The following is a 24,704-nucleotide window of genomic DNA, read 5'->3' as shown; positions in this document are numbered from 1 at the left end:
TGAGGGCTGCACTCAGCCAGGGCAGGTGGGCTGTGAGAGCTGCAATTTGCTTTGCAGCTCCAGAGCTCACAGCTGCTAAATGTCAAACATGGGGAACCCAGGGGATCTCCAAAGAGCATCAGACTGTTTTAAAAATACTTTATTCTTTAGAAAATACAGCGTTCAGTACAGTGTGCTCTGCTCCTCCCAGCTTCAACCCCCTGACTCCACCGAAGCCGAGGCAACATCTGGACGTTCACTGCCACAGCTGGAAAGCAGAGGGCAGGTTTCACTGGCCCCTTTGCCATCCTCTTAGGGAGGCAGGTGGCTCTCAAGCCCTCGCTGGTACCCAGCAGCAAGGTGCTCTCCCCCCAAGCCCCCAGTGCAGCCCAAATCACAGTGCCAGGCTCAGAGCGTGGAGCTGATGATGGCCCTTGGTGGCTGGGGACACCCCCAGGGCACACAGGGGCTGTCATGCTCCCCCACACAAGGGTCTGGAGTAGCCCATGTGATTACTGAGACATGGGGCTGCCCCAGCCCACAGACCCAGCTGAGAAGCTGGGGGTAAGGAAATGGTGGGGGCTGGGGAATGGAGATGGGGGACCAGGGCTCAGGAACCCCCCAGATCCCATCCTAAACAGGGACAGGGCTGAGTCAGGGTTGTAGCAGCTCCTTCTGAGGGGGAAAACCTTACTGGAGCAGTTCAAAAAGGAGAAGCAAACATCACCCAAAGGCAGAGTCACCTTTCTCCAGGTCCAGGCTGAGCTCAGGACTCAGTGGGGAACTTCCACCTCCCGCTGCCTGGCTCTGCATGGAGAAGCCCCCATCCCACAGGAGACAAAGCCCACCCCACAGGGGGTCCTGCCCACACCCGGAGGGGGTGTGGGATCACTCCAGCCTGGGGCAGAGGGGCCGTGCACACCTAGAGTGGGACAGGGGAACAGAGTCTGGAGGCTGGGGGCGGGCAGGGAAAGAAGCATTTTCTCTTTTCAAACAGGAATCCCCAGCCCCCTTCCCTTTGCATAGAGCAGCTTTCAGGTGAGTGTGTCCTTCAGTCACCCAGGGGACACGGAGAGCAGTGGCTGTGACCCTGAGGGGGACAGGAGCAAGGCTGGGGACACGGCTCTGCTGCCCCGGGGCTCGCACAAGGACACGAGGAACAGAACCAGCGACAACCCACCCTGAACCCTCCCAAGCGCCCTGCCCCAGGTGCAACAAGCCATCCAGATGTTTAAAAAAGGAATGAAACAGGAAAAAAAAAAAAAAAAAAAAGGTAAAAAAACCAAAGAAGAGCTGAGATGGAGGGAAAGCTCCCCAGGTCAGCGGAAGGAGGGCGGGAAGCGCCGCAGGGATGGATGGTGTCCGTGCCCTGCCCGGGGATCTAGCTGTCCTCGCCGTTCTCGCCCGGGCCCTTGATCAGCCGCTTCTGTCCCCGCTTGCCCACGGGCCCCCGGGGCTTGGCGAAGGCCTGCTTGAAGGCGTGCTGCTTGGGGTGCACCTCCTCGTACAGGAACTCGGCCGTCAGCTCCGCCCCGTCATCGATCTCGATCTGCACCGGGAAACCAACAGGGCTCAGCAGCTCCCTTGGGGTTCCACACATGTCACAGACATCTTTTGTGAAAAATCCTTTCCTTAGGATTTTTGCTCCTGAGGAGCTGAGGGGCCTCATGAACAAGATGTAAACAGTGATTATCTCCTGCTGTGGAATGTAACAGGTGCATCTGTGATTGGTCCCATGTGGTTGTTTCTAATTAATGGCCAATCACAGTGAGCTGGCCGAGTCCGAGCCACAAACCTTTGTTATCATTATTTATTTTGCTATTCTTAGCTAGACTTCTGATGAAATCCTTTCTTCTATTCTTTTAGTATAGTTTAAATATAATATATATTATAAAATAATAAATCAAGCCTTCTCAAACATGGAGTCAGATCCTCATCTCTTCCCTCATCCTAAGACCCCTGTGGACATAGTCACAGACACCCACTTTGGGACACCCAGCTCCCCCCAGGCCCATCAGAGGGGCTGGATCACAGTCCCTTGGCAGTGCCCAGCCCCATCACCTCTGGGGGGGTCACTCTCACCTTCTTGGCTATCTCCAAGCAGAACTCTTGCTCCACCGTGTCCAGCAACCGGCTCTTGCAGCTGGAGTAGAGCATGCGCTCCTTGATGCTGCACTTGTACCCGGGCATGGAGTAGATAAAGACTGCAAAAACAGAGCAGGGCTTGTGGCACTGCCCAGGCCCATGGCCAGGGAGCACTGGCTGCATCCCACCCCGCTCACAGCTCCTCCAGCCCAGAGTGCCAGACAACATCCAGCAACAGAGGGTGAGCCATCCCATCCATCACCCCTCCCAAATCTCCCCATGTGCCCCTGTGTCACCAACATCTTTTATAGAAAATCCTTTCTTTAGGATTTTTCTTCTTGAGAAGCTGAGAGGCCTCAAGAACAAAATGTAAAAATTGATTATCTGCTGCTATGGAATGCAACAAGTAGATCTTTGATTAGCCCATGTTAGATGTTTGTAATTAATGGCCAATCACATTCAGCTGGCTCGGACAAAGAGCCGAGCCACAAACCTTTGTTGTCATTCCTTCCTATTCTATTCTATTCTATTCTATTCTATTCTATTCTATTCTATTCTATTCTATTCTATTCTATTCTATTCTATTCTATTCTATTCTATTCTATTCTATTCTTAGCTAGCCTTCTGATGAAATCCTTTCTTCTATTCTTTTAGTATAGTTTTAATGTAATATATATCATAAAATAATAAATCAAGCCTTCTGAAACATTGAGTCAGACCCTTGTCTCTTTCCTCATCCTGGGACCCCTGTGAACACCGTCACACCCTGGCAACACCAGAGGAAACCAAACCACCACCACCAAATGCCCTGGAGCACCCAGAGACCTGCCCTGCACCTGGCACCAAAGGGTTTGCAGCACCCACCATGAGAGGGAGCTGACTCCAGGTTCCCCATGCAACCAGTGACCCAGGGAAAACAGGGATTGGCACAGGCTCCAACTGGCCTTTCCCAGTGCTGAGGCTCTCACCAACAGACTCCAGGTAATCTCCCTCGTGTGAGTGCTTGTACAGGAAGAAATGGTAGCGAGCAGAGTCCTGGGGGATCCTCTTGGGCAGGTCAGAGATCTCGGTGGGGCTCGTGTGCACCAGGTCGATGGTCTCCCGCTCCAGATCCAGCTTCTGATGGACACAGGGGACAGGGAACAGGTGGCAGTGAGAGACAGCAGCAGCAGAATGTGGGGAGTGGGGCACAGAGAAGCCATGTGAGGGACCTACCAGCTGGATGTAGTTGATTTTCTTCTGCTTGAGAGCCTGGATGGCTTGCTGGGCGTCCAGCTGCAGGGGGAAGGCCAGGCCCTGCAGCGTCTGGTGCTTGCTCTCCACGCTGATCTCCGTCTTCACCTGGGGATGGAGACACCTCCAGCGTCAGGGCACAGTGAGAAAGGGTGGGGAAGGGAGGAACAGGAAAACCAGCTGGTTCTGCAGCTAAAGGCTTCTCATCCAAGGAGGTGTCTGACACCTGTCCCACAGGGATCATGGCATTAAACCATGGGAGTCAGCCAGGCTGAGGATGGTGGTGCCTGTCACCATCCCACCTCTCCAGGACATCACCCAGCCCAGCCATGCACCCCCACACCTCCTGCTTCACTCTCAGCAAACACCAGCTCAAAACCAGCATTCCCCAGGGAATCCCTGCCCGGATGCTGTGACCAGCACAGGCACACCTCCTCTCTGATCATCTCCAACTGCAGCCTGGGGGTGACAGGGGCAGCCCTGGAGTCACAGCCCTCAGCTGGGCACCCCACCCTCCTCAGTGGGCTGTACTGCAGCAGACAGACATCCCTCCAACGCCAGAGCTGGGGACTGGAGACCCACAGCTCACAAAGAGCCCAGCTGCTGATTTCCCCACAACCCCTCCAAGGCAGAGCCTGCCAGCCATATCCCCAGCAAACCCCCTCGTCCAGGAGACCAAACCCCACTCAGGGAGGGGAGAGAAGGAGATTGCAGAGACTCTGAGTGGCTGCAGGTGGCTCCAGGCAGGGTGGGGAGCAGGGCAGACACGGGGGCACACCATACCTCCTCGGGGTCGGGGTACTCTACCAGCGATGGGCAGCAGCAACAGCCCCCCACCATCTGCCACAGAATACAGGGACACGGGGTCACCCCATGGCAGAGGAGCCCCTCCCACCCCCAGACCTCCTCCCAGGGAAGCACTCCACAACACTATCCCAGTGCTCTGCAGTGAGCGTGGCTCCCTTTCCTTTGGGATCAGTTCTGGGGATTTTGGATAGAGTCCAACCTTTATGGGGTTTTTTTTTCTTTCTTCATTTCCCTCCCCCTGATAGAGAAAAGGAGGAGAAGTCAAGGCATGCCAAGAGAAACACAAGAGCTGGAGCTGACATCTCCAAACCACTGGGCAGCACCAAGGTGGCTCCTGTTACAGGCTGCCCTCTGTCCCCACACAGCCCCACACCCTGGGGACAGGATGGAGCCAGATGTGTGCCCGGGGCAGAGCATGCAGGAAAACACTGCCAGGAGAGGGAGAGACCGGGCACAAGCCAGCAGAGCAGAGCAGAGCAGAGCAGGGCAGAGCTGCCTACCATCTCAGTGCTCGAGCCTTGGGAGCAGGAATCCTGAGGGAGCGTGGGGAGAGGAGACACACTGTCAATGGCACAGGAGGGGGGTGTGACAGCAGCAGGGGAGGGACACCCGATGTGCCAGGAGCAGGGAGCTGCAGCACCCGAGCTGGAGCACAGGCCGGGCTGAGCCCAGCCGTGTGGGCAGGGAGAGCAGCAGAAACAACACAGGAGATGCCAGGGCAGCCCCCAGCCTGGCATGCAGGGTCTCCAGGAACACCCCTGTGCACAGCCCATCCCTGCCCCATCTCCTCCTGCCTCCCCACTCAGGCTGGCCCCACTCCAGGGTCTGGAGGAGTTCCAGCACTTGCAGCAATTGCTTTTGGGCTATCCTCCACTAAGGAGCATATAGGGAACGTTTGTGAGGGAAAAACATGCCCAGGCCTCTATCCATGCCCAGCATCCTGCAGGATGAGCATGGTGTTGATGTGCAGCTCTCAGGAAAGGGAAATGATTGCTCAGGTGGGCACCAATCCAGCTGACCTCCATCCCCCAGGTGGCCTGGCACCAGCAGGGCCTGAGGCAAGCACCCCTTCAGGGGTTCAGGACACACACGAGTTGCCCTGGTCCCACCCTGTGCAGAGGTGCAGCACAAGGACATCCAGCACCTCCAGAACCCCAGCTCTGTCTTCCATAAATGCAGGAAGGCCAGGAGAGCTACAGTGGGACCACAGAGACCTCAGCTCTGACAAAAAGCACACTGAGCTCCAAAAACACCAGGAAATGAAAATTTGTACCAGCAACATCAACTCCCCCATATAGCTCTGCATTTTCTACTCCTCCCCTTTTCAATAACATTAAACTCTGGCTGCCTGGGCGCTCCCCAGGGCACAGCCTGGGAGCAGTGCATGGGACAGCTGAGCATGTGCCACATCCCAGCCTCCCAACCTTGCCAGCAGCTTGCCTGGAGGTTATTTCATCTCCTTTTCTTTAGGTGAGATTTTCTCCTCCTCTTCCCTCCTCCCTGCTGTGCCTGACCCTGCCTGAGGAGCACTTCTCTGTTCTGGTGAAGCACCAGCAGCACTGTGGGGCAGCTGTGAAGGACACACTGCAATGGCACCCCCACCTTTGTTTCTCCTCAGTTCTCCTGCCTCCTGTCCCAGCCCCAAGGCTGCCTTCCTCTGCCCCATGGGCACACCAGTGGGATGTGCCATTTCTGATCCTGCACCACTTGTACAAAGCCTCCCCAGGCGTGGGTGTTGAGCTCAGTGCCAAGCTCAAAGCTGTTTCTTAGCCCACGGTCTGTGACAACCATCAGCTCAGTAATGCTGGCATTTTCCAGCTAGTAAAAATATACACACATATATATAGCAGTGGCAAATTTCCATGAGCTCCCACCCAGCTGTCAGAAAGGGGGTAACTCATGGCATCACCTGTGCCCATGCAATCCTCAAACCACAGCCTCAAACCTGCTGTGCCAAAGGCTGGGCAGCTCCCTGGGGATGTGCCAACCTTAGTCCTTCCTTGCTCGGTGCCAAAGGCCACTCTGCTGCCCTCACCTTCCCTTTGGGCTGTCCTGCCCTCACCATGCCCTCTCCACACTCACCTGGTGGCTGGGGAGGAGCCCAGGCAGCTGCTCCTGACCAGAAACACAACCATGAGTGGGGTGAAGGCTGCAAGTCTGCCCAAGGCACCTTGGAGGCTGTGAGTCAGCAGAGTGACAGGGGAGGGAGTGGGGCCCAGCAGCAGCTCCAGGTGAGGAGCCCAGCACAGCCCCTGTGGGCTGGTGGCTTTTAAAGAAACCATGTCCCTGTGCCATTTCTGAAATCCATGGGGATGCACAGGGCCCTGGAGCCTGCAAGCTGCAGGCAATGAACAAGGCTGGGAGCATCACTGCACCACGATGTGACACCCACAGCACACCCACCTTTACACCCACAGGCAAAAATACACCCATTTTCATCTCCTTCTCAATGTCAGTGACTCCTCCCTGTGGCCCAGGCTGACACAGGGGACCATGTACCCTTAAAATAACCCCAACAAACCAGATAGCAGCAGCACCTCCATCCAGGAGCTGCACCTCACAAAGGCAAGGGTGGGAGGGAAGGAGAGTGAGGCAGATCAATGAGCATCACAAGCACCACTTACCTGGGCCATACAGCCCTGTCAGACACACCCAGCAGCCCCCCCAAACTACTCAATCCTGCAGCACAGGCCAGACAAGGGGATGGCAGACCACAGAAGCAGCTGAGTCCAAAGGGACCCTCAAGAATCATTAATTTCAGATGTCCCAAGGTGCCAAACAAACCACACAGTCACCATCAGCACCTCTCTCCTCTCCATGAGCATCTCCTTGGATCCTGCAGAACAAATCCTGCCCTCCAGGCTGGGAGCTGGGATAACTCCCCTAAGACCCACCTGGTGGACAGCACCCCTTGGTGGCATCTCCCAAATGTCCCTCCACTTTTCCCCCTGCAGACCTGCACCCCCAGAGCTGCTTGGACAGGCAGAAACCTCCTGCATCTGTGCTATCAATGAATGCCATGGGGCTGGTTGGCTTCACACCCCACACAATGTCCTGATCCACCCTGAGAGCCACAGCCCCAGCACAGGCACAGCACAGGGATGCTCCTCCAGAGAGGAAAGCTTTCCAAAACAAAACGTTGCTTCCAAGTGGTCACCCCAACAGTGAGCACACCCCATTTTGTGCCTCAGTGTGTCACAGCACCACAGAGGCTGTGAAAGGCCAGCAGAGAGCAATGGTGACACAGCCTTGTGTGCCCCCAGCCCTACCCTGTGCCACTTCCACATCCTTCCAGCACATAAACCCCAAATACAGGCTAAGATCTGTAATTCTTGGGACAGCATCCCTCATAGAGATAGAGGAAGTGTATGGGAGAGGATGCTGCTGCAGTCCAAAGATAAGCCTGAATTCTTCCTGCTTTCCCTATCCTCAAACTCAGCTCTGCTTTTGCTCCAATACCCAATACAGGTTAGAGACCTGCTTTCAGCCCCAAATCACTTGTGACTGTCAGCAAAACACAGTCCTGAGCTCATGTCCAAGCAAGGGGAAAAAAAGAGAAGTGTAAATTCCTCTTTATCCTACCAGTCTGACTGTGAGGGTGCTCATCCACCTTGAGAAGGAATGGTTTAAATGCCAGAGAGTGAAGTAAAAATGAGCCATCCCTTTAAGCTAAACGCTCACCCCCTGCATCCTCCATCCCTTTGTGCCCAGAGGGCCTCAGGCTCCTCTCCCTGGGCTGGTGGATACCCACCCCTCATGGACACTCTGCTGGTCACCCTGCTGGACATGCACCCCTGCTGGACACCCTAATGGACACCCACCTCTGCTGGACATCATCCCTGCTGCACACCCAGCTGCACACTCATTCTGCTGCACACCCATTGTGCTGTTGGACACCATCCTGCAGCACACCATCCCTGCTGTTGGACACCATCCTGCTGCACACCCATCCTAGCTGTTGGACACATCCTGCAGCACACTTAGCCCTGTTGAACCACTCTGTAGCACACCACCCCAGCTGTTGGACACCATCCTGCAGCACACCATCCCTGCTGGACACCACCCCAGCTGATGGACACCATCCTGATGGACACCATCCCTGCTGGCCACCATGTGCAGCACACCCATCCCTGTTGGCCACCCTGCAGCACACCCATCCCTGTTGGCCACCCTGCAGCACACCCAGCCCTGCTGGCCACCCTGCAGCACACCCAGCCCTGTTGGCCACCATCCCTGCAGCACACCCAGTCCTGTTGGCCACCCTGCAGCACACCCATCCCTGTTGGCCACCCTGCAGCACACCCAGCCCTGCTGGCCACCCTGCAGCACACCCAGCCCTGTTGGCCACCATCCCTGCAGCACACCCAGTCCTGTTGGCCACCCTGCAGCACACCCAGCCCTGTTGGCCACCCTGCAGCACACCCATCCCTGTGGGACACCATCCCTGCAGCACACCCAGCCCTGTTGGCCACCATGTGCAGCACACCCAGCCCTGTTGGCCACCCTGCAGCACACCCAGCCCTGTTGGCCACCCTGCAGCACACCCAGCCCTGTTGGCCACCATCCCTGCAGCACACCCATCCCTGTTGGCCACCCTGCAGCACACCCAGCCCTGTTGGACACCATCCCTGCAGCACACCCACCTCGTTGATGCGGATCTGCTGCAGCTCCTGCTCGGCTGCGGTCAGCGGGGCGGGGGCAGAGCAGGAGGACACGTGCTTCTGGTACCCACTCAGGGACACGTCCTCCTGCAGACAGGGCACAGGGCAGTGTCACAGGGGTCACTGCTGCAGGGCTGGCTGTGCCCCCAGCCTTCAGCCGAGTCTGAGCGACCCAGAGAGTCTCAGGCTCCCTCCTGACCAGCAGGACCAACCGTGAGGCTCTCGGATTCCTCCATGCAAATCCCAGACTCCCTTTGCCTGTTGTGACCCCCTGCCCGTCCCCAGTCACCCGTGGCTGTGGCAGTGGGCTCCTCTGGCTGTTTCATGAGGCTCATGAGCATGGAAGTGAGAGGGAAAGGCAGAGCCCATAGCCCAGGAGCAGCAGAGGGACCTTGGAGAAGAGCAGGAATGCTCCCTGGCTCCCACCAGCGCTGATGGCCCTGGCCGTGCAGCTCCCTCTGCCCATGGCAGGGGAGGAGAAACCTCCGTGCAAGGCAGGGCTAACCCCAGTGAGAAGCAGCTCTGGCTGCTGGAGTGACACTGCCACCACCTGGCACCACTGCTGCCATTCAGCACAAAGCTCCCCATCTCACAGCCTCCCTCCCGCCTCTCCCAGCTCCCCGTCACAGACCAGGCTGTGCAGGCAGGAGAGAGCAGCACTGGCCACGCAGGGAGCAGTGTGGAGCACCAGCACCCTGCTGCTCCCTCAGCACACACCAGCATCCCACACCCAGCACGCTCACACTGAGCTCCGGGCAGGCTCTGAAGCTCAGTCAGAGCCCAGGGCTGCCCAGAGCCAGCACGGTACCTTCACTGTGCCAAACATCTCGTCCTTTATGTGCCCCCCGCCAAACTCCTTCTTCACCGTGGCTCTGGTGGCAGCATAGAGCATCTTCAGCCGGACCTGCCGGGACAGGGGACACTGCTGGCACACAGGGGACACTGCTGGCACACAGGGGACACTGCTGGCACACAGGGGACCCGGTGCTCACAGCCACCACCCCACCACAGGCTCCACACCTCAGCCTCTCCTGGCAGCACCCACCGAGCTCCTGGCTGGGTCTGAGTTTTAATGGCAGCAGCCCTGGGCAGGGATCAGCTGGGAAAACCCACCAGCACTATTTCTGGGGCTGCAGCCTTGCCAAGAGCTGCCCACAACCCAGCAGTTTATTCCATGCTTTGCTTTCCAGTCTCTGAGCTCCAGAGCACCATTTCCCACCAGCACCTGGGTTAGAGGAGGCACAAATACCACAGACCCACTCAAAAGTGACTTTTGCCTTTGGCACTTCTATTGCATCATTCTGCAAAATGCAGGGAAGAGCTCTGGCAAGTGCTCCTGGGCACACTGTGCTTCTGCAGTGAGAGCCTCTGTGGTTTGTTGAAAGATATACATATAAAAAAAATATATTATTACATATACACCTGTATATGTACATGTACACATGCACAAATATGCACATGCTTATAAAATTACATATATATCACTTGTATACATATTTTTATATATGTGGTGCACTTATATACACTGGTGCACTTATATACATATTTTTTATATATTTTTATATATGTGACCAGTGCATGTATTAACGTGGCAGTAAATCTACCTGGCTTATAGATTGCAATAAATATATAACAAATAAATACATAGGAATATATATACACATATATGTATAATGTATACATATATATGTATACATGTATATATATATATACACATATATATACATACACATACATATATATATATATATAGATATATATATATACACAAATATGTATATAGTTAACACATCAGTAAATTTCAGCTGATGTGCTCAACAGGATGGCATTTCCAAGCTGTACCACTGACACCCTCTAAACCTGCTTCCCTTCTAACCAGCCCTTTTGTGTCATTCTCCACCAGCTGATTTTGGAGCAAGGCCTGGAGAAGGGCTGGCAGCCACTCTGCATCAGCCTCAGACAGAGCAGGGCCAGGCTGGAGGCAAAGAAGGGTCAGTGCCAGCTCCTGCCAGCAATGGCCAGAGCCATGGTGGGATGTGTCCATCCTGGCCTCATGGTCCACACCATTCCCCCTCCACATCCCAGCCCTTCCACCTCCTCACTAGCACTGAAACAGGACAGAGACACAATCCCAGTGTATCTCTTTGTGTCTTAAAAATTCCCCATCCCCACAGCAGCCTCCGTTTCTCAGCACCAGGGTGTGAAGGCTCCTCTCCAGCCCAGGGCACACACAGTCCCCGTGGCCAGCACCCCTGTCCCTGTCCCTGTCCCCAGGTGGGTGCCCGGGGCTCACCGGGGAGCTGTCTGGGGACCAGGAGATGAAGAGCCACTCGTAGCCCTGGGCGTTCTGGCTGTCCAGGCGGTACAGGACGTAGCAGGGCTGCTGCTCATCCAGCAGGGGCAGCACCAGGGTGTCATAGTCGGTGTCCCAGCGCCGGGACAGCTCCTTGTGGGCTCCCAGCACGAGCTGCTCTGCAAGGAGAACACAGCAGAGGTGGGGTTAGACCAAAGCAGGAGCTGCTCTGCAAGGAGAACACAGCAGAGGGGGTGTCACACCAAAGCAAGGCTCATCTCCAGGACCAGGTGGTGGCTCATGGCAGCTCCACCCCCAACAGTGATCTGTACTGCACAAGAACAAATTGTGACCTCAAGCCACATGCAGGAGCGTACATTCCCACCAGGAGAGACCGTGGGGCTGTGGCTGTTTGTAGGGCTGGTTTTCTGCCAGCTTCCTGTCAACCATCTCTTCCCCTCCTGTGTTTCTCACCAGCAGTCTCCTCTCTGCTGATCACCTGTGGCTTCCTTCCCTTCTGCTCCCTCCAGCTCTGCAGTCTCACCCACCCCACCTGGACAAGCCCCAGGGTCACAGGAACACCTCAGCAGGTGATAGTGGAACCCTGGAAAAAGTTAAATATAGAATCTCAAATGTTAAGCTTTGTGCTTTCCCAGATCAACTGCACCTGCGTAAGCAGTATGATAAATTATATAATTGTTAGATGTGATGATTGTTTAGTAATTAAATGTAATTATTATATAACCATAAGAAGAATAGTGAGAAACTATGTTGGAAATTCAGAGAGGGGCTAAATTTATGTATACAATAGAACAATATAAGTTTAATAATTAACATGAAAGTTATGTAACGATAGAGTATAAAACATGATCATTTCGGATGCATGGTCGGAGTCAGATTTGGGTTGAATATACCCCGATTTCCAGAGCTCTTAATAAAAAGCACCACATATAATCCCCCGTGATTACGTGTTTTTGAACACTAACACAGGGACACAGAGAACCACCAACATTTTGGGAGCTGAGAACAGTAATGGTCTCAGCAAAATCCAGGGTGGTGCCAAATCTGCTCTCACTGGATCCCCTGTAACCTCACAGGGGCCAAAATCAGAGCTGATACCCAAAGTCCATGGCTGTGGGCAGCAGGGATGTCCCACAGTCCCCAGCCTGGAGGGGACCATGCTGCAGGAGAGCCCCAGCCTCTGGGAACAACCTGTGCATTCCACACACACCTCAGGGCATCATTTCCAGTGGCAGTGGGACTGGAGCCCTGTGAGCTGGGCACTGCTCAGCTGGGACTCAAACACTGGTGCAGGCATCCCACAGACATGAATCCACACCCTGGCAAGGGCCAAGTCAGGCTTTGGGATGGCTGGGTGGAAGACTGGGGGTGCTGGAAAACAGCCTGTATTTTTACTCCATCTGTAGCTGCAGAAAGGTCTGGGGGGAGATTACAGCACTCAGAACAAGACGTAGGAAATTCTGGGGGTACCAAAGAAAAATGTTTTGGGGCTTTGGGCAATTAGCACCTGAGGGCATGCCCTGCCAGGGTCTCTGCCCACTGGGAGCCCCCTGGCTGGGGCACAGCCCTCTCCCTCCCAGCCCACTCAGCTCAGCAGCTCCAGATCTCACGGCACGAAAGCTTTTAAGGAAAAGAATTGAGGAATGAAGGGTTTGGGGGGAATTACCCACCCCTTGTTCCCACCCATGCCCTGTGACAGCAGTGCCCTCCCCTGCCCAGCACTGCCCTGGCATCTGCCACCACCACTCAATCCAGTTATTTCTGCATGGGTGGCACGAGTTACTGGTTCAGTAACAAGGCCAGCAGAGAACAAGGTGCTTGAAATACTTCACCTTTTGCAAAACTACCTGTTTGGAGAAAGGGAAGCACAAAAACCTCAGTGTACTCCTAAAATAAACACAAAGCTCTGCGAATGGATTTGTGCATCACAAAGAAGAAACTGCAGGGGGATTTGGCAGGGCCAAACCCACTGGCAGCTCGAGGGTATCACTGTAAAACAAACCAACACCTCTCACACAGCAATCAGTGCTGAGTCACCCGGGCTATTCCGGGCTGTGACTCAGCCGGACCCCGGCCGGGAGCTGGGAGCTGGCAGCCCTCACCTTTCCCCGAGCTCTCTGCAGCTTGCTCAATCCATTCAGGGACAAATTCCCTTCCCTGGGCAGTGTCAGAGAGGGCAAACTCGGAGCCCTTCAGCAGAGTGACAGAGTGACACTGGCTGTGTCGGGCTCTGTTTGTCCCAGGAGCTGCTGCTGGAAAAGCAGAGCCGGGAGTGTTTCTGGCCCTCCAGGTGCCCCCAGCACTCCCTGCCCTGCTCTGAAATGCCTCTGCAGCCCTGCCTGCAGCTCTGCTGGGTGCCAACTGCAAAACTCAGGGCACACCATCACCTGTGAGTGAAGAAATGCAACCAACAGGGGAGTCCACAAAGCCAATCTTGTCCCAGATCCTGCTGGCAGTGAGGAGTAGAGCATCATCTAAAAACAGCTGGGGCACAAGCTGGGAAACTGCTGCTGAGCCTTGGTGCACATCCTGCTCCCCAACTCCCTCCTCTATCCAGTCTCAGCTCTTCCCAGTAGCCCTCCAAAGGAAAAACAACCTCTCAAATTGCTCCCAAAGGGTCACTCAGCCACAATGGTGGCCTTGGAGCTGCCTGGACACAGAGCATCTGCCATGAGGTTCCTTGCACCATCTTCCTCTCCTTCTACTCACTGCTGCCTGCTCCAAAATGCCCCAAGACAAATTCTCTACAGGGCAAAAGGTGCTGCAGCCATCCAGCAGAGAGGGAGGCTCCCCTTGCACATCCCCTGTCCAGGCAGGGCAGCTGGCATGTCCTCCCCAGGACACCTCCCTTCCAGGGTGAGCATCTGTCTGTCTGTCTGTCTGTCTGTCTGTGACACCTGCCTGGCCACTCTGAGTGCCCAAGGGTCCTTCTCTGCTGGGTACCACAGGCTGGTGTCCCCTGTGTGACAGCACAGGGCTGGCCCTGCTGCTGACATGGACAGATAAATAAATCCCTTTCAGTCACAGCAAAAATGGTGGGAAATGTTTTCCACTGGTGATAAAACATCTCTCTTGTTGGCATCAGCAGCCACAGCTCAAAACCAACAGAACAAGCCCTGAGCATCCCAAGTCCAGGCTTAGGGACAGGCATGATTATCCTAACACAAACCTGACTCCACTTTTGAAAAGCAGAAGAAGCTGAGAGCACAAAATTGTCATCAAAGACACTCCAGAGAAACCATGTGGGTGTTTCACCCCCCAACAGTGGGGACCTTGCCAAGGCCAAAGCCAACACTGCTGAGTGAGCCCTGCTGCAGTTCCACTGGTGTGTCCCATGCATTTCCAGTCACGCTGCTCTTCTGAACAGGACATTGTGGCCTCTCCAAAGGTCAGGTGGGCTCCTTATGACCACAGGCTCCTCACAGCCCCATCCACCTCGGTGATTGCACTGGTGGCCCACCCAGGGCAGGTGGTGACAGCAGCTTGGCAGGGCAGCAATGTCCCTGCTGCTGCTGCTGCTGGAGAAACAAGTCATTCATATGCAATTGTATGAGGCTGAGGTGATGGAAAACCTACACCAGGGCAGCTCCCCGCCCCTGGGACACGCAATCAGTGCCCAGCTCTGCTCACTTGCTTCACACATGCAGAGGCCACCCAAAGGACCCATTCCATGGCACAAACACGGCCAGGCTGGTGCCAGCCTGTATCCAGGGCTAGGGGCTGCCCTGGGATGGGATGGGATGGGATGGGATGGGATGGGATGGGATGGGATGGGATGGGATGGGATGGGATGGGATGGGATGGGATGGGACGGATGGGATGGGATGGGATGGGATGGGATGGGATGGGATGGGATGGGATGGGATGGGATGGGATGGGATGGGATGGGATGGGATGGGATGGGATGGGATGGGATGGGTCTCAGAGTGTGGCATTCCTCACAGGATGCCACTGCAGGCCTTGAGCCACCAGCACCCCCTTGCCCCAAGCATCCCCTTGCCAGCTGTGGGATGGCACATCCCAAAGGTGCCAGGGTCCCTGCAGCAGCCTGCCTCAGGGATCCATAATAAACCATGACACAGCAGCAGCAAAAGCCCCCACAGAGCACCGACCCCAGGCTGGTATTGCTCTGCTGGCAAAGTCACTGCTCCCCCCTGGAGCTGGCCTGGGGCTCCAAGAGCTGCTCGCCAGCACAGCCAAAGTTTGGGCTTGTGTTTCAGGTCTGGGTTGCCACATGGCCCAGCAGCATTTTCCTTGAGGTTTACAAGAACACAAGCTGGCACCGCAGTGGTGAGGGAGAAAGGAGGAGAGGAAGCAGAGAACAGACAGAGTGTAAATCAAAGCACTCAAAAATGGGACTTACCGTCCTCAATGATGACCTTGATGAGCCGGACTGAACCATTTCGGGCTTTGGCAAAAAAGTCCCTCAACTCTGTGGTGGCTGAAAGAACCAAAAACATCGTGATCAGATTCAGCAATCAAAGCAGGTGCTGGCTTGCTCAGTGACTGACCAGAAATGGGACCAACTTGGCAGGATAGAATTTTAAAACTTTATAAAAAAATATATATTAAATCTCTGGTGCCAAAAATTTCTAATAAAAAGTAACAATAGCAGAAATCCCAAAGCTGGGAGAGAAGTGCCGCGTCTCCCTGCGGCAGAGAGTTAAATAGCAGCTGGGACGGAGCACATGTGACCCAGAGAACCTGATACTTGGCCTGGGTGAACATAATCACCCAAATTTAGACGATGGCTTGGCCAGGGCGGGCAGGGAGAGCTCAAGTGACAAGTTGATTGGCTTTGCAGAGCAGCAGGGGTGGCTGCAGGATGTCCTGCAGGCTGTGCTGCCCTGACAGGCTGGTGACACATGGCAGGATGCTGCTCCCAGCGGCTGGCAACCTGCACAGCTCCAAACTGGACAGGCTGGTTTGGCTGAGCCCGTGGGCAAGGGAAAGGAACAGCCCCAGGGTTCTGCTCTGGAGCTGGCAGGGCCTGGATTGCAGAAGCTTTTGGGAAGAGTTTTGGGAGCATTGAGGAGTCATCCTGCTCCCTGAGCAGCAGGCAATGGCAGCCAATCCTCAGCATCCTACAGGAGGCAGCTGGAGGCCCTGGACAGGGAAGGAGCAGCCCCAGCCAGCACTGGAGGCTTCGTGTGCCCTCCCTGAAGCAGCACTGGCCCAGAGCTCCCCGTGCCACCCGGGACACGCTCTGTGTGAAGGCAAAGCCCAGGAGATGTGGCTGCCAGAGGCCAACCCCCAACAAGGATCATCTCCTGGCCTGGCTCCCCCTAAAGCCACCCAAGGCCTCACCTGGATACAGCAAAGGGGGCCCTGTGACTTCAAAAGCTGCTAGAAATACTCAAGAAACCGATGTTGCAAAGATTAGAGAGCTGGGCAGACAGCCCTTAGCCCAGACCAGGACCTGTGCTGGGAATCTCCATCAGCAGCCCCTCCATTCCTGGGGCTTTGCTGTGCCAGCAGAGGGAGGAACCTGGAGCCCGAGAGCACCCAGAGCAGCGGCAGCCATCCCCACAAGGGCCATGTCCACCCCCTCAGGCCCTCCAGCACGGGGTGCCACCCCTGGCACAGCCCCAGAGGAGCCCTGGTGTCCCCAGCACTGCTCAAGGGACAGGGACAGCCCCGACTGTCCCCGAGTGCTGCCCTCAGCCCCTGCAGGCATTCCCGGGCTCTGGGACAGGAGGGATCCCTGGGGAGCTCCCAGGCACTCCTGCTGTGCCCACAGTGATGCTCTGTGACAGTGCACAGCTCAGCCTGCCCCGATCAGGGGACGCTGAATTCTCCTCCCACAGACAGGAGAGGCACACAGCAGGGACAGCAGCTCCCACACAGACCCAGAGATGCCATCCTGGCAGGAGCCTGCAGGGATGGGCACACAGACACCCCTGCAGGGGGATGTCAGTCCTCAATGGCACGTCAGGGGACAAACAGAAGGTTTGCTGGGGTGATCCCCTCACACCACGAGCAGGCCCCTCCAGCAGCATCAGGGCATGTAGCTCTCCCAGCTCCCAGGGCAGACCTTCACCCTCTCCCAGTGCCAGCTGGGAGCTCAGCCTGCTCCTGCTGTGCCCCGCCAAGGATATTCTGGTATTTTTAGCCCCTTTCCCTGTTGAGAGTGGCAGTTTCCTCCCTGGCAGCATCTGTGGTTATTGCACACACACGAGGCGGAAGAGGAAGAGAAAAAAACATTTAAACACCCAGGAAACCCCATGCAGGAGACAAAGCTCTTATTAAGCATCAAGTTTCACCAACTCCTATTACACTGCAAAACTGAGAGAGAATAACAGCACTCTTGGATGTTTCTACAGCATCAACTTCAGGGAAGAAATAGGAAAGCTCTGCAGCACTAACCTGCTTGCAAATCCCTCCAGTGTGACCCCATCCTTCCCAGAATTGGAAAATCAGGAGTCTGGGCAAATGCAGCCCTGCAGCCCAGTTGGAAATGCTGGGGGTGCCCTGCAGATTGACAGCCAGGATGATTGGCAGGTGAGTGGCTGACAGTGACAGCCAAGCGCTGGGGTCTGTGTAGGTACTGAGAGGTTGAAGGGATTCAGGAAAAGCCTGGATGCTGCCAGAGAAACCAAGCACGGGAAATACCACAAGGTCTTCCAAGGAGGGAGAACATTTCCAGAGGAGACAGCAGCAAATCTTTCAAAAAACCCCACAGGAGGCTTGCAAGATTTAATTCTGCTGGTTTGGTTTTTTTTTAAAGCAAATTTCATTTACACAAAAACCAGAGTGTCTCCAATGTCCCCTTCTGCCTCTCACAACGCAGAGCCAAGAGCCAGCGAGGAGGCAGAGGAATAAACCAGGGAAGGTTTGAGCACAAGCTCAGCACTGCTTCATTAGGGCATGATTACCACTTAATTGGCACAGCAGACTTGATGAGATGGCTTGTGTGCCTGAAATATTAATAGAGAAGTCCACAGTTGGCTCTGGAGGAAGAGTCTCACCCTGGAGGAGATGGTGCCTCATGGCATCCCCTGCCAGGAAGCCTCCAGGACACAACTCCAGAGCTGAAAACCCATAAAAACCAAGGGAGAGGGAGGAGCAACAGGACTGAAAGGGACCCACAGATCCAACTCACCCTCCAGACATGGGCTCCTGGAAAATCCTGGAACAAACAATCCAGAAACAAATCCAAGCTGGGCTACAGCCAGTGTGGATCTGCTGAGGCCAAGATGCATGAGATCCCTCATGCTTCCTCCAGCACAGCCAGACCCCTGTGGGCTTCAGGGCTCTCAGCTCAGCTTCTAAGGGTCTCCAAGTGTCAGATGCCAGCTTGGGAACACGGGGGAGCTGAGGCTCCATGGCACAGACACAGCACTGCATGGGTAACTCACTCAGGGAGGGACCAGAGCTGGGATGGAGCAGTGTCCTGGGCACCTGGGGTGGGAGCAGCTTTATCCACATCTCCATGAACACTTCTGGCAGCTGCAGCAGTGCTTCCTGCAGCTGTAAGGTGGGAAGCTACAGGAGGTACAAGTGTGCACTGGAGAAAAACTCAGCGTTCTCTCAGGAGACTGGAGAAATGGGCTGGGAAGAAAAGAAACAGGATGAAACTCAATAGGAAGCAGAGTACCATAACTGGAGAAAGGACCAGACAGGGCAGGGTCCAGCAGCTCCAGAGAGAGGTGGGTGACAAGCCAGGTCCAGGTTAGTCACTTCACACAGCTGCAGGCACAAACAAGAGCAGGACCAGGTTATCTGGGGCTGCCAAGGCTGCAGGCACAGCACCAACAGCACACCCAGCATCGTGCAAGGAGCCAGGCACAGCACACACAGCACCTGGGCCAGAGGGCACAGCCTGCAGGAGCTGCAGCTGGTCAGCCCAGGGAACGGAATAAAAATCATGAACAGTCTGTACTGGTTTTCCTGCCAGGAACATCAAGACCCACTGTGGTGTTTGGGAAAACTCACAATGAGGGTGCCCAAACCCTGGGAAGGACACCATGACTCCATCCCTGCCCTGAAAAATGGATGTTGCTGCTTTGAGGCAGTGTGAGCCCAGAGGCACCTGAGGAACCTTCTGGCCCTTCCACAAGGCAGCCCTGCTGCTGACCCTCATGGCAGACCTGGGGGGCACACACACCCCAGCCCAAAATCACCTTCAGCCTGCAGCTCCTCCCTGTCCCACCTGTTTGTAGGCTGCACTGAGCTGTCCCCTGGGCACAAACAGCCTGTAGAAGCCTGATAACAGCAAGTCCCAGGTCCCACACAGCCTCCAGCCCAGTGGCACCTCCATTTGGGATGGAGAGCTGAGCAGAGCCAGCTGATGGCACCCAGGCTGGGGTGGCAGCTCAGGGGTGGCAGGGAGGTGGTGGCTGGCCAGCAGTGGCCTTCAGGTGGCCCTGACCCTGCAGGCAAAGTGCCAGAGGAGAACTGGAGCTGTGGGAGGAGGGCAGGACAGAGCCAGCCATGGGGCAGCCCTGACCAAAAGGTGCATTCCGAGCCAAGCCTGCATTCCCCCAGCCCAGGCAGCAGCAGGGCAGCCAGACCCTGGCACCTCCTGGCAGGCAGAGGGATGTCACCAGGACAGACGCTGCTGGCAGCCAGAGGGTGCCCTGTGCTGGGATGGCCCCCTTGGATCAGTCCCCAGGAGATTCCAGAGCCTGAAGCACGGCTCTCATTGAGGTTGCTGAACGATGCTGCTTGTGGGTACCACCCTGCCAAAGCTGCCCCAGACTGAGCTTTTTGTGCTGTTTACAGCCCCAGGGAGCTTCTGTGAGCACGGAGGGGGTGCAGGGAGCCTGGGGAGGGGACAGAGAGGTGGTGATGGCACCGTGGCCACAGCAAGGGCCCCTCTCTCCCAGCGATTGCCACCCGTGCAAACCCCGGGCAGCACCGCGGGATGGGGATGGAGGTGACAGTCACAGCATCCCCCCTCCTGCAGCCCCTGCCCACGTGTTGGGGCACAGCAGGTTGTTGCTGCTTTGACCCTTCCCCGTGGCCCCACGCAGCTCCCAGATCAATAATAGATGCTCCCTGAAACAGATGCCTCTCCCAATACACCCAGCCTCCCTGCCCTCCCGGCGGGAAACCCGAGCCCCGGGCCATCAATCTTTCATTCCCTGGGCATCTTCTTCAACTCAATGCAACTGCTTCCCTTTCACTGCCTGGGGCACAGCCTGCCTGGGATGTAACAGGGAAACTCGGCCAAAAATCCAGCCACAAACCCAGGCAAAACTTGTCCAAGTTCCAGGGATGCGTGGCCAGACAGAAGTCAGGATGGTGATGAATAAAACATGGTTATACCTGCATTACCCACACTCTCCCTGCCCAGCTCCTGGTCTGGGCAGCCAGGAAAGGATACAACTGCAACAGGCACAAAATAGCTTTTGCTGCTGCTAACATTCCTTCTTTTCAGTCTATCCCAGTGTAACTCCTTTAGGCAGTGCCTGCTCAACTCGCTGCTGCAGAGCTTTGCTGCCGATGGACACGGTTGGCCAGTTTAAGCAGTAAGAGGATTTTATTCCTCACCATGGAAAAAATAAATATGTCCTTGCAGGGAATCTTTTCTGAGGAAAAAAGCTACAGATGTCAGAAGAAAATAGAAAGAAGGGAGTGGGGCAGGGGGGAAAGGGAGCAAGAGAGGAGACAAGTAAAGCTTTTCTCCCAATTTTCTGTGGGGCTAGACTGTATTCCTGCAGGATTTCACATGGACAGCTCCTGGTCCTTAGTGCAAATCCCACCCAGAGACTTGGAGCCACCTGCCTGACACCAGACAATTGCTTCTCAACACCTGATTTTCCAAGTGTGCTCAGGACCTGTGTTGTCTGCACTTTGCCACCTTGGATTGGAGTTACTCATCCCGTCCCTTGCTCCAGGGCAGGCAGCATCAGCTGGATGCTGGGGCACAGTCGTGGTGCAGCACACATGGTCTGTCCTGGCCTGCAGAAGCTGCTGCTGCTCCTTTTCTCCACCCAGTAAAGCCACCAGCTGAGCACTGGTTTGTGCACAGGCACCCAGGGACAGACCTGGCCACAGTCTCACTGCATTTAGTCTCACTGCACACTTCCCAAAGGATTTCCTCCATCCCATCACTGCTTCAAGGGGTTTGGCATCTCATTTATCTGGTCTGCCACTGGCACTGCCTCTCTGGCCATCCTGACGTGCCTGCCCCTTGGATATGGGCCATACTCCCAGGGGACATCAACCTCCAAGGTGGCCCCAGAAAAGAGACTGGGTCTGGCTCCCCAAAAACATCCTTGCAGCAGCCCAGTGCCCTGTGTTCCCATGGATAAAAGGGGCCATGAACCAGCCATCCCTTCTCCTTCTCCTCCTTCACTGATGGCACCTTGTGACATGTCTCTGCTTAGGGGGAGCCTCCAGCATTCCAAAGCTGCCCCCCAAATTTGTGCACCCAGGTGTCTCAGGAGCCAGTGCTGCCTCCCAGCACAGCCAGAGGAGAGGGGCTAATGATGTGCTGATGGACAGAGAAGCTCCTTCTTTCTTCTCACCAGAGAGACAGGAAGCTGCCTGCTTTCCACCAAGACTTTGGCAGACCCAGCAGCTCCTGAGTCCCACCTTATGCTCTTTTTTTACCCATTTGACAGCATTCCTGCTCATGTGCACCACGGTTATGCTCCTCCTGAAGCAAACATCCACTCCTACCAGATGCATTCCCAAAGCAAGATCCTGGGGCAAAGTGGCAGCTCAGCTGAGGATGGGAGCAAAGGTTCTCCCCTACCCCCAGATCTCACCACCTCCCCCAGAAAGAGCAGGTACCAAACTCTATTTTTAGGTTAAAGAAACAAAATGCATTTGATTTCTCTACTTTCTAGATGAAAAAATACCCTCTAAGAGACTTTTTCTCTCTACCCAGTGGTCTTGAAAGAGCTCCCAGAAGCAGCTGAAAGCAGATGACCTCCCACCAGCATCAAAGCCCGGTTCAGCACTGCCTGCCCAAGGTTCTGAGCTCAGGCAGCAAATGCTGTTCCAATCTAATGCCAGCGCTCTCAGAGCAAAATAGGAACCACAAAACCACTCAATGAGTCCTCCCAGCAGCAGCTAAAAAGCAGGTTTCCAGCCCCAGGAAGCCCACAGCACCCTTTGAGAGCTTCCAACCGCCTCCCCAGCCTGGCAGTCTCCATGGCAGCCTGGTTTTCTTGCCAGCACCTTCAAGAGAGCTGCCTGAGATACCTAAAAAAACAATAATTAGCCTCTTGGCCCTGCACGAAAGGCTCAGGCTTGACTGCACGCCCTGACCCCCCAGCTCTCCCTGCCAGAGCTTCCCCTGCACCTGTTTCTCCCCAAAAGCTGAATGAGGATGGATGGAGGGATGACATGGGAGTGTCTCAGCTCGGGGGTTCCCCACCACCACGTCACCCTGCCTCACACAGATCTAGCTCTGTGTCAAGCAAAATCCCTCCCAGCTTGTCTGCAACCTCCCCTAAGGCAGCTGCAGAAGCCGATCACAACTCCCCTGGGAGGAGATGTCTGGAAATGGGGGAGAAATGGGAATGAAGAAACAGAAAATGCTGGGTGCACACAAAGATAATGAGGCCCCAGAAAGCAGGAAGAAGTGAATAATCCCTCCTCCTAGCAAACAAGAGACCTCAGTGCCTCAGCAGAGGGGATGAAAGTAGCAGTGGGGTTGCTCTTCCTCATTCGGTACGGAATCTGCTCTTTGCTGAGCAAACAGAACAATTCAATCACCATGACGGGGTGGGGCAGACTGAAATATCCCAAACCCACCTCGAAGGGGGAGTTCCCTTAAAGCCTGGGGCACCCCAGTTTTGCATCACAGGTGTTGGAGGGGCAGATTTGCATTCAGAGAGGAAACAGCAGCTTCCGGAAAGAGAGACGGCGCAACAGGGCACGGAGAGAGAGCCCAGACACGTCCAGGATGCTGTGACAGAGACCACCCAACACAAGCTACTTTCCACAGCCACAGGGGGGATTTTACACCACCCCAGCCCAGGAATCTGCTGCCAGGGCAGAGTCATGAGGTCCATCCCCTCCCTGCACTGCAGCTCCCTGGGGGAAGTGGAGTCCCTTCCCCTTTGCCGCTGACAGGGCACGTCACATCCCACGGTGACTCCCAGCACTGGGCACAGTGGGCAACCAAGGTCAGCCAAGGCAGGGCTCTCAGAGAGAGCCAAGCTGGCACATCTCCCTCCCTGGCAGCTGCAGGGTGCCACGAAGGACAGCACCAGCAGCACAGGAGCAGCAGGGCACGGCCAGAGAGCAACAGGCAGCATCTCCGGGGGCACACTGTGCAACGGGCCCTGCCTGCCCAAAGCCCATGGACAGCTCTGCAGATGGGGCCAGCACCCCCAGAGCTCAGGTGGGTGCAGGGCTCCATCCTGCTGATTTTTACCTTTTAAAAAATTATTGTTATATTTTTACAAAACAGGGAAGATTTAATTAGAGCATGTGCTTCAGGATCTCAGTTTAAGCCAGAAGCAACAAACCAGAAGCCAAATGCCATCAACAACCACCAGCTCTCCTGAGCACAAGCAGGAGGAACATCTAAGCATCAACACTGGCCACTCCTCAGCTACAACCCCTCCAGAAGCAAACGGACAGGAAGGATGTTCTCGACCATGCTGAAGGAACAAGGATGCTCTTGCCAGGAAGGACCAGCAGACACAAATTCCCACCCCGGCACAAAGGTGCTGGCCAGAGGGACCTGCGAGGGCACTGTCCCAGCTCCCTCCCGGGACACGCTGCGGGCTGCATTCACACCCGACCGCACAGAGCAGGGCTCCAGGGCAGCTGCTCTCACATCCCTGCTCGCATATTGATTCGGTTACATAAATTATGCAGCATCTCTACTCCTGATTAATATTGCTAATTGAGCTGGCGAGGCGAGGGGCAGGAGGGAAATACCGTGAGGACACACAGTCAGTCATGCACCAAGCACACTCAGAAATGCAGAAGCCGCCGTGTCGGGGTGCTGGCTGGGTCCTGTGGGGAGCGGGTGCAGAAATCGGGAAGCAGGAATTCACTCGGGCTCTCCCCCGGGCTGGGGAGCAGCTGGGGCCGAGCATCCCCGCGGGCAAGGGAGCGGCGGCCGGGGCTGTGGCCGGGCAGACGAGCGTGACACATCTGTCCGAGCACGTCGCGGCGGGTGCTGAGCATCAGCCCAGACAAAGGATGCGGGAGAGCCCCGCACCGGCGGCACCCCGGGGCTGAACCCCTCCCGCTCCTCCCGCCGGCACCCAAACGCTCCCTCCGAGCCTGACTCAGTGTCCCCCTCCCCCGCAGGAAACCCGCCCGCGGGGCTTCCACCGGAGAGCCGATGAACCCGAAGCTTCATCCTATCGCCCCCATCGCCGCCGCTGTCGCGACAGCGCCCGCAGCCGCCGCGGCGGGGCCGGGGATGCGCGGGGCGCGGTCCGGGGGTGCCGCTGCCGGGGGCGCGGCGGGGCAGCCCGGCCCGGGCGGGGGCCGAGCGGCGGGGGCAGCCCCGGGACGGGCCGGGGGACCCGAGCGCCGGGCGGGCGCCGCTCACCGTGGATGCCGGTCTGGTGAGTCATGGCTCCGCTCGGCTCCGCTCCGCTCGGCTCCGCTCCGCCGCGTCCCGGGCAGGAAACGGCTGGGCAGGCAGCACCGCCCGTTCCGGAGCGCGGGGCCGCTCCGCTCCGCGCCGCCCCGGGGCGGGA

The 24,704-nt window shown here is 56.0% G+C and overlaps 1 protein-coding gene across 1 annotated transcript; it reads right to left on the bottom strand.

Moving 5' to 3' along the window:
• Positions 1 to 123: 123 nt before the first annotated feature.
• TWF2 (twinfilin actin binding protein 2) lies at positions 124 to 24,661 on the bottom strand. Its single transcript, XM_058032076.1, has 9 exons — positions 24,554 to 24,661; positions 15,443 to 15,520; positions 11,059 to 11,237; positions 9,574 to 9,669; positions 8,748 to 8,852; positions 3,280 to 3,405; positions 3,033 to 3,183; positions 2,062 to 2,183; positions 124 to 1,528 (listed from the first exon to the last, which is right to left on the bottom strand). The coding sequence occupies exons 1-9, from the start codon at positions 24,576 to 24,578 to the stop codon at positions 1,361 to 1,363; spliced, it is 1,050 nt and encodes a 349-aa protein (XP_057888059.1). The 5' UTR covers positions 24,579 to 24,661; the 3' UTR covers positions 124 to 1,360.
• Between the last annotated feature and the right edge of the window lie 43 nt (positions 24,662 to 24,704).

The sequence above is a fragment of the Melospiza georgiana genome, chromosome 11 (genome assembly GCF_028018845.1).
Source record: "Melospiza georgiana isolate bMelGeo1 chromosome 11, bMelGeo1.pri, whole genome shotgun sequence".
In the NCBI taxonomy this organism is placed as follows: domain Eukaryota; kingdom Metazoa; phylum Chordata; class Aves; order Passeriformes; family Passerellidae; genus Melospiza; species Melospiza georgiana.
Note: the sequence above shows the minus strand (reverse complement) of the source record. Positions and strands in the feature narration are given on the sequence as shown.

Bases quoted from the DNA above. Each gene is read 5' to 3' on its own strand.
- TWF2 (XM_058032076.1), bottom strand. From the start codon at position 24,578: ATGACTCACCAGACCGGCATCCACG. The intron at 11,238-15,442 runs GTAAGTCCCATT...TTCTCCTTGCAG, and splicing joins CAAGGTCATCATTGAGGACG to AGCAGCTCGTGCTGGGAGCC. The intron at 3,406-8,747 runs GTGGGTGTGCTG...CTCCATCCCCAG, and splicing joins AGCAGATCCGCATCAACGAG to GTGAAGACGGAGATCAGCGT.